We start from the raw sequence: 8,382 nt of genomic DNA, 5'->3' as shown, positions 1-8,382 counted from the left end.
CTCTGAGGTTGTATCTGAGGCCCCAGAAAGTCCAAGACCCTCTCCCACATCTGGAAAGCTATGTGGAACTTATCAGGAAAACAAAGTGATAACAGGCCTGTCTGTCACCTCAATACATCCCAGCCTTCCCTGCCCAGACACTGGCCACCTGTCCCAGGATACACAGAGGGGCTTCATCTGGGCATTCACGCTGGACCAAACATGCAGGATGTGGTTTAGCAGCAAGAAAACCACAAGATTACTTGTCCTGTAATGACTGTGCAAAGGGCCAGGAAATATTTATCCCTTGTGCTACTGTGTCTAAGTGTTTTTGGAAGAGGGACAGGCATCTATTAATCTGGGGATCGTTAGTGTCACTCATGGAAGGAGAGTTTTGTGGATTTCTCCCTGTGCCTAGCTTTGGGTTTGCTGTGCGAGCTGCATGTGTGGATCGGGAAGGGTGAGGTGTGGTGAAGGCCCCCAGGGCTGGACTTGAGGTCCAGCCAAGGAAACCAGACATCCTCTCAAGCTAGGAGCATTCAGGATGATGGTGGCATGGGGGTCACCAGGCCTGAGTCCTCTTGACTTGGCCACTAGCCCTCTGAGCCCACCACTGCTCATGGCAGAGGGCCGGCTGGCAGGGGAGTTCTGAGATTCTCTTTAGCGTGAGGCTGTTGGAGATAAAGGTGTAGTGATGAGGGTGAGAGGAAGGCAGAAAGACCACAGAGAAGGCAGAGCAGAGCGGGCCCCGTAGCTGGGAGAGGAGAGAAGAAGAGGTGGAGGGATGAAGACAAAGAAGCTGGGTGAACATGCCGCTGGCCTCTCCCAGGGCCGGATGGGAGTAGGTGGCTCAGGAGATCCTGGCTGCTTTCTACACAGCACCACAAAAAAAGGTAGTTATCGACTCCAGTGGGAATGAATTCCATTCCCTTCCCAAGAGCAGTTCTTGGGAAGCAGGCATGAAATCTGGATGATGGGCACCTCTGAGAGATGGGGGGCACACACCTGGCTCCATGGACGGACTTGCTCATGCTATCCCATCTTCAGGGTTTTGCTGAGTCCTGGCCGTGTGGACGTGGGGTGAGTTAGAAGGAAAAGCAGTCCTGTCTGGGGAAGTCTTGACACTGAGAGTGGGGAGAGGCATTCCTCTAGAATATCCCGACCCAGGAAACATTCAGGACCGGGGAGAGACTGTTCACTGTTCCTCGTTATGCACTGCGTGGGACCCTCCCTCTCATCCCACATCCTTTTTTCTCCCCTCAGTGCTTCCTCTGGAGAGGCAGCTCCATGAGGCCACCCGCCGGAATGACATCAGAAGGATGAAGGAGCTGATCGGCAGGAGAGTCAATATCAGGGCCAGAAACCACGTGTGTAAACGGGCTCCTCCAAATCGTCTGGGATAGAGACAGAGCGCTGGGGACACCTCTACCCAAGAGGGACAGTTCTTGGAGCCCGCATTTGCATATATTAAATGGGGGGAAAACTCAGGTTGTTCACATTGTCTTGAGGTCTCTGAGGTCTTGGCCAAGGTCAGGGTCAGGATTCTGGCCAGGCTTGGGCAATTCCATAGCTCATAGTCTTAACCCTCTGTGACCCATCTGAAAGGCATACCCAGGAACAAAGATTAGAGTCAGGAGGGCAGAGGTCAAAGGTCAGAACTCAGAGGTTAGCAGACAGGCAGATGGGGCAGACACCTAGAGGGGCAAAGATGGGGTAGTGCCTGTGGTCAGAAGTCCAGGGGTTTGAGACCAAGAGAGACCAGACCAAGAGAGGCTGAGCAGAAATGAGGCAGCAGTTTAGCTCAGTTCTCTGAGGGCCAGCTGTACCCACTGAGTGTGTAAAGCTGCTGTGGGCCTCTGCCTGCCATTGGGGCCTCGAAGGCAGGAAGATCAATTCCACTGATGAAACTTTAGGGAAGGCTGCAAATGGGGCACTCTACAGCCCTGCTGGGGAAGGGAACAGAGGGAAAAGCCATTCCTTGTGGTGGCAGACATTGAGGACAGGCCTAGGTACCACCCAAGGTAGCCTCTCCCCGCCTTGGGGCTCTGGCTGTCAGGAGGACCTTAGAGGAGATGCCGGCCTTAGTGCCAGGTCAGTGGAGGCTGAAAGGGTTGGATGCAAGATTCCTGACTACAGCAGAGGCTGCTCTGTCTGGGGTGACACGACAGGGATATAATCTGGGTCTTCAGAGCCCTGGGGCTCATCAATAGTAACAGGAATTCTGGAGTGCATCTGGTGTGTTTTAATTTTCAGAATACTCATCCACTTGTTTTCTGGTGGTCCACACTCACCCATGGAGAGGTGAGGAGGGCAGGCACAGCGGGGGCAGCAAGTCCCCTTAGGTCACACAGCATGCTATTGGCGATTGGAACCTTGATTCTCAACTCCTGGACAAGCGCTAGCAAAGAAGCATGGACTTGTAGGATGATAGGATGCTAATGCCAGACTTTTCATTCATTCATTCATTCATTCATTCAATCAGTAAGCATTTGTTAAAGGCTAGGTGCTAGGGACAGCAGAATCTGTGGCAGACACGATTCTTGCTGATAATCTGGTGGGGAGGACTGACATTAAACAAAGTATATCACAAACAATTCGTTCCCACTGTGGTAAGTTGAGAGCATGTGTGGGTTGGAGGGGGCCTGCCTCTCCTGCAGGGGTCAGGGAAGGCTTCTCAAGGAAGTCGTGTTTTTACAGGAGCCGGTGAAGAAGGGCAGAGTTCCAAGGCAGAGGAGACAGCATGGGCAGAAGCCTTGAGGAAGGAGCAGCTAGTCCCCGGAGAGACAGACCATACAGAAAATTAGTGTTTTCTTTCGTTGTCTTTTCACAAGCAGAAAACTCCCGAGGGACCTGGCTTCCCTTAGGCCTGCTCGGATGTGTTAAGGGCCAAAGGCCACGATGAACTGCCAGGGTGGTCTGAGAATGAGGTGGGGGGTCAGGGCCCTTCACCCCTGTTCTGTGGGCAAGAGGGGACAGAACCCAGATTTTCAGGGTTCTTGGAGAATAATCACAGGCCCCAGGTGGCTGCCCAGCAGAGGGAGTAGCAGGAACAGACTTCGAGGGGGGAAGCTGGCATTTCTGAGAAGTAGTGGTGAGTCCCAGGGTTGCAAGTTTGCCTAAGAGCAGTAGGGGCTATGAAGAGTTTTAGGTGGGAGACACGTGGATCTAGTTATTGTGTTTTACTACATTCTTTTCAGCTGCTGCTGTGTGAAGGAAGAGGAAGGGAACAGAGTGGGGCTGGGACCCCAGCCAGCTGGTCACCAGAGCCAGCAAAGGCCCTTCCGCTCTGCAGATCAGCTTCCTGGCGGGGTCGTGAGGAAGGCGTGGGAGGTGGGTCAGGCAGCCAGCCGGTGCCTCACAAGTTTCCTCTTACTCCTGGCAGGTGGGCAGGGTGGCCCTGCACTGGGCTGCAGGTGCGGGGCACGAGCAGGCTGTGCGGCTGCTCTTGGAGCACGAGGCTGCTGTGGATGATGAGGATGCGGTACGGAACTCTAAGGAGGCATGGCTGTGTGTGCATGTCTGTCTGTATGTCTGTCTCAGGGCAGGGGCGGGCACCAGGGCTCACTCTGGGGCTATAAGCCGGCTGTCGTTGCTGAGGTTGCCGCTGATACGCAGATGTCCAGGTACAGGGTGGGCAGGGAATCAAAGCGTTCAGAGGCCAGTGACACTGAACTGATCCCATTTTTCCATTGCAGAGTCATACAGATCTCTCCATTTTTGAGGGCCTTTCAGTTCTCAGCCTTTTCAGTTTCTTATACCATGTGAACAGGAAGAGATACGGGATGTAGAACAGATAATTGGGTGGATTAATAAAGGCCTTATTAGTAAAGTCATTAGGAGGTAGGTCTCCCATGATGTGCCACAGGGCTCTGTCCTAGCTAACCTTTTAACCAACAACTTGCATAAAGACTAACAGTCTTATGTAACAAATTGGCAGGCAGCACATTGGTAAGAGAGCAGTGAAGAATAACAGGATCTGTAAAATTAGCTGTACAGGTTTGGGGAAAGGGCTGAATCTGACAATGACATTTGACAGGGATACATTTAAGAGTCTAAATTTAAATTTTAAAAATTATAACCTTCCTGGCAGAAACAGCTTCCATGGAAATACTTTTCTTTGTCCTGGCTTCTCTCTGCTCCCAGGCCCCACCACTAGCGGGGCTTGAGTGGGGCTTGGGGCTTGATTACGGGCTGGGGCTGGGGGTGGGGCAGCACCTCCCCACTCCTTCCTGCACCTGCTTAGGCCTCGTTAAGTGACTCTGGAAGGAGAATGTCTGGGATCCTTAGTCTGATTTTCCCAATAACACACTGGAAATTCTTTCGTTAGTCCTTTGCCTACAAAGACCCCCAATATCGCCCCTGTGCTCTGTGATTTCTTCCCTGAGGGATGGAGTGAAAAAAGAAGATATGAAGGAGACTAGTAAGAGAGTGTTTTTACAAATCTCAATTTCCTTTGCAAATAGCAATTAATATATTCTGAAAAATAAGAAGGCTGGTGGGCATGTCTACTTTAGTAACAAGAGGGTGAAGGAGACACTGGAGAAGGGAAATCTTATGGTTGGGGGAAGGTCTCTAGTGATATGCCACTGGGCTCTGTCCTGAGCAATTCCTGGAACTACAACTGTGAGGTATCCATGGGGTTCCGACTGGCAGGAGGCTGTGGCCTCCATGACTCTCCTCCCCCAATCTTGAGCCTTGGACCTTTCAATTCCCAAGCTCCTGTGGGGCTTCTCCCCTTTACTCTGCCCTGTGCTTACTCATTCCCTCCCGCATCCAGCCAGCCCACGATTACTACCTGGGGCTGAGCTCTGAGCCAGTGCTGGGTCTGTTGGCCTCTTTGGCTTTAACTGACACCCATCTGAGATGCTATGGCAGGTCCAGCACCTTCCCCAAGATTTCAGGAGGAAGGGCTCAAATTCTGGTCACTGCTGGCTCTTACTTTCAACTTCTGCTCAATTTTTGCCATCTTCTTAAATTTTAAGTGGAATAACCTATTGTCTCTACTCTGGCATCACCCCAACCATGAATCTCAGTCCTTTTCTCTGATTTCCGTAGAAACCCTATACACATGGCTTTTTGTGGGAAACAGGCTGTCCAAAATAATAGATAGAGGGGATTTACATCACACATGAAAACAATGTAAAAATCCTAAAATTCTATCTTTGACATTCCTGTTCTTTAAAGTCCCGTGGCACTTTCCCTGTCTTGGGCACAGCCTCTGTCCTCAAGCCTCTCTTCAATACTGACCTTGTTTTCCCAGCCCTCACCTCCAAATTTTTACCTGTTCACCCCAACTACTTGTCAAAACTTTTACCCAAGCACAGTCCCTAAGAGGAATTCTGGTGCCAGCTGCTAAGACCCTCCTGCCACCCCTCACAAAGGCTCCTTGTGGAGCCAGTGGGGAGGCAGCTGTGACCAGGATACTGGGATGGGCTTCCCTGCCAGAGGTCCAAACTGAAGTTGAGGCTGATATAGGGCTAAGAGATGGCCAGCCCCATCCTCTGGCCCCTGCCCTAGGCCCTGGGGAGCTCGGAGCGTCCAGGGTAGGGCAGATTAGGAGGACACTGCCCCTTAGCTCTTCTTGAGACGGGCCCTGCAGTTTTGCTCCCAGCTAGACTGGGGAGCTCTTGCCCACTATAGGCCTACTCCTTATGCTTGTGGGCAGATGCTTTGGCCCATCAAAACAAGACCACACTGTGGGCTCATTTTATGTATGACAGACCTCTGGCCTCACTGGAGGACCTAGAGCCACACATGACCCTGTTTCTATGGAAAAATATATTCTGGTCTTATCTGACTTACAGACACACTTTGGGGGTGCCCAAAACTGAAGGATGACAGCATAGTCTCTAAGCCAAAGATGGTGATGGTCCTCCAGGCCTTCATGCTGCTCAGACCTGGCCTGATACTACCACCAGCCAAGGAGAGAGCAAAAAACCATTGCTGGGTGTGGGGTAGGTTGGCTAGCTGTTGGTATATCCTGGGGAGTGAGTTTGGAGGCCTGGGGGTGCTCTTCACAGAGAAGGGAAGACTCAGGGAAGATGGGGCAAGGACTTCTCTCAGATGCAGAACTCCATGAGAATTGAGATCAGTGAAGGGGCTCTAGTGACCCTGGAGCACTTTACGGATATTGAAGAAGAGCATCCTACAAACAGGCCACCATCAGAAGAAGGCCCTTTTAGATGCTCCCAAGGGCCAGAAGGGTGGAAAGTACAGGGATGCAGATCTTGGGTACAGCATAGGGAGGGACCTTCCCATGGTGAACAGTGTTTGACAGTGCAGTAGATGTCTCATGCAGTGGTGAGGTGCCATCCCTACACATTACAGACTTAAGCCGCCAGCCTGGAGGATGTTCTGTTGGAGATTCAAACTGCTGATTCTCAAACACTAGTCTAGGAGGAGGTCTTCTTCACCAGTTACAGCAAATCAGAAAATAAGAAAAACGTAGTGTGTTTCTTGTGAAGTCCTATTTGGAAAGAGTATATTCTGAGATTGGCTCCTTCCAATTTTTTTGTGTTAAAATGGTCCATCTTTATGAAATGATGGTGTGAGCAGATGGCAGCTGTTTTATTTTTAAGTTTTATTTAGCACCTTCCCTCCTAAAGTTTTTAATAATATATTAGCCTCTATTTTAAAAAAAATTCCTCGGCTTTAAATTCTAAAAGCTTAGAGCTTCCGGGCCTGGGTGGCTTTTATGATCCCTTATGATTGTATGATTTTGCAATATAGACATGGGCCCAGGTGGCACAGCGAGGCCTCCTCACGTCCTCCCCTATGTCCTCTCCCCTAGTTTGGAATGAACGCGCTTCTCCTGTCTGCCTGGTTCGGCCACTTACGGATTCTTCAGATCCTGGTTAACTCTGGGGCCAAGATCCACTGTGAGAACAAGGTAAGGCCTTGCGGGCAGCCCCCTTGCCTCCACTGCCCCTGCCCTCAACTGTACAGGTCTGGTCCCACCTCTACCTCTTGCCCCCATCACTGCTTCCTGCTGTCCCCAATATGCCTCTGCTTGCTCCAGCTTGCCCTCTGAGAACCCTCCCGAAACCCTAGCTGAGCTCAACTGTTTGAAACTGGGACCCTCGCTGCTCCCACTGGGGCTAGGAGGAGGGCCTGGAGTGCCTCTTCCATCAACATTGAACACCTTTCTTCTGATCCCCCAACCCTTTACCACTCTGGATGTTAGGACAGTCCCCAGTCCTCTGACCAGCCTCCTTATTTACATAAGAAGAATAGAAGTAACACCCTTATAGGTGGTTAGGAAGGTTAAATGAGGGACGTGGGGGCCTCCTTCCCCCAACCAATGGGCCCTGCCTTTTCGTGCTGTGGGTGATGGGATAGGAGGAAAGCACCAAACTCTGGGACCTTAGGTAAGTCACTTTATCAGCCGGAGCCTCAGTTTTCCCCTGTGGAAATGAGGATGCTAGTAGGAGAAGCAAGTGCAGTGCTAAGTGTGAGGTACCTGGCACATTAGGGAGCCTGGCAGTCAGTCCCTCGCTGCTCACTGGTCTGCACTGTGGTTTGAGCTAGGAGGGCCCAGCCAGTCAGAGTGCCTGGAATCCCTGCACAGTGGTCCTTAATAAAATGCAGACATTTCCAGGCCAAATGCTGTCAGCCAGGGTTTCTCAACCTGGGTCCTTAGAATTCAGGGATCCAGGGACTTGACCGGGGGGGAAAAAAAAAGACATTTTTTTTTTCATTAACTTCTGCTTGAAAACTAAGCATTTCTTTCAATGATGAATGAATGCTGGGATGGAAGTTGGATGGTCTCTTGAGGCCAAGGCTGGAAAGTCACATGGTACTATGTTCACTACATCCTGTTGCTCAAAGCCCATCACAGGGCCAGCTTTAGATTCAGCGGGTGGAAAATATTGGATTCCCCCTCTTGATGAGAAGAGTAGCACAATCCCGTCACTTAGGGTGTTTCCAAGGGTGGAAGGAATAGTTTCTGCCATCTTTGCAGACAATCCACCTGGTCTTTCTTTTGACCTTTTGTTCAAGGTCCTCCCCAAAGGTATTCATCTCACCTTTAGACAAGCCTTGAGCCAGCCCGTTACCCTGTCTGCTTCAGCTCAAAGCTTTCTCTTTCCCTGCTGCTTACCTGGCTCCACCTTGCCAGGCACTGGTGATATTTTAAGGTTTTACTAAACTATGGACTGCATTATAATTTTACCAGTTTGTCTATTAATATTCTACAGTACATTTAGTCATCTTGTCTCCTCCAATCATGTGATAATTTCTCAGTCTTGTTTTTCATGACTTTGACACTTTTGATGAGTACTAGTCAAATGTTTTGTAGAATGTCCTTCAGGTTGGGTTTGTCTGATGTTTTTCTCATGATTAGATTGGAGTTACAGAATTTTGGGAAGAAAACCACAGAGGTCAAGTGCCCTTCTCACTGTCTCC

At 50.5% G+C, this 8,382-nt stretch overlaps 1 protein-coding gene across 1 annotated transcript in view; it reads left to right on the top strand.

Moving 5' to 3' along the window:
- Nucleotides 1–1,173: 1,173 nt before the first annotated feature.
- Nucleotides 1,174–8,382, top strand: part of ANKDD1A (ankyrin repeat and death domain containing 1A) — a 38,516-nt gene continuing 31,307 nt past the window's right edge. Inside the window, exons 1-3 of the mRNA XM_023532577.1 lie at nucleotides 1,174–1,346; nucleotides 3,362–3,460; nucleotides 6,770–6,868. Coding sequence (XP_023388345.1) covers nucleotides 1,299–1,346; nucleotides 3,362–3,460; nucleotides 6,770–6,868 — 246 coding nt within the window. The 5' untranslated portion in view covers nucleotides 1,174–1,298. The remainder of the gene's footprint in view (nucleotides 1,347–3,361; nucleotides 3,461–6,769; nucleotides 6,869–8,382) is intronic.

This window comes from Pteropus vampyrus, unplaced genomic scaffold (assembly GCF_000151845.1).
Source record: "Pteropus vampyrus isolate Shadow unplaced genomic scaffold, Pvam_2.0 Scaffold85, whole genome shotgun sequence".
Taxonomy (NCBI): Eukaryota; Metazoa; Chordata; class Mammalia; order Chiroptera; family Pteropodidae; genus Pteropus; species Pteropus vampyrus.
This window is presented reverse-complemented; position numbering and strand designations above follow the sequence as displayed.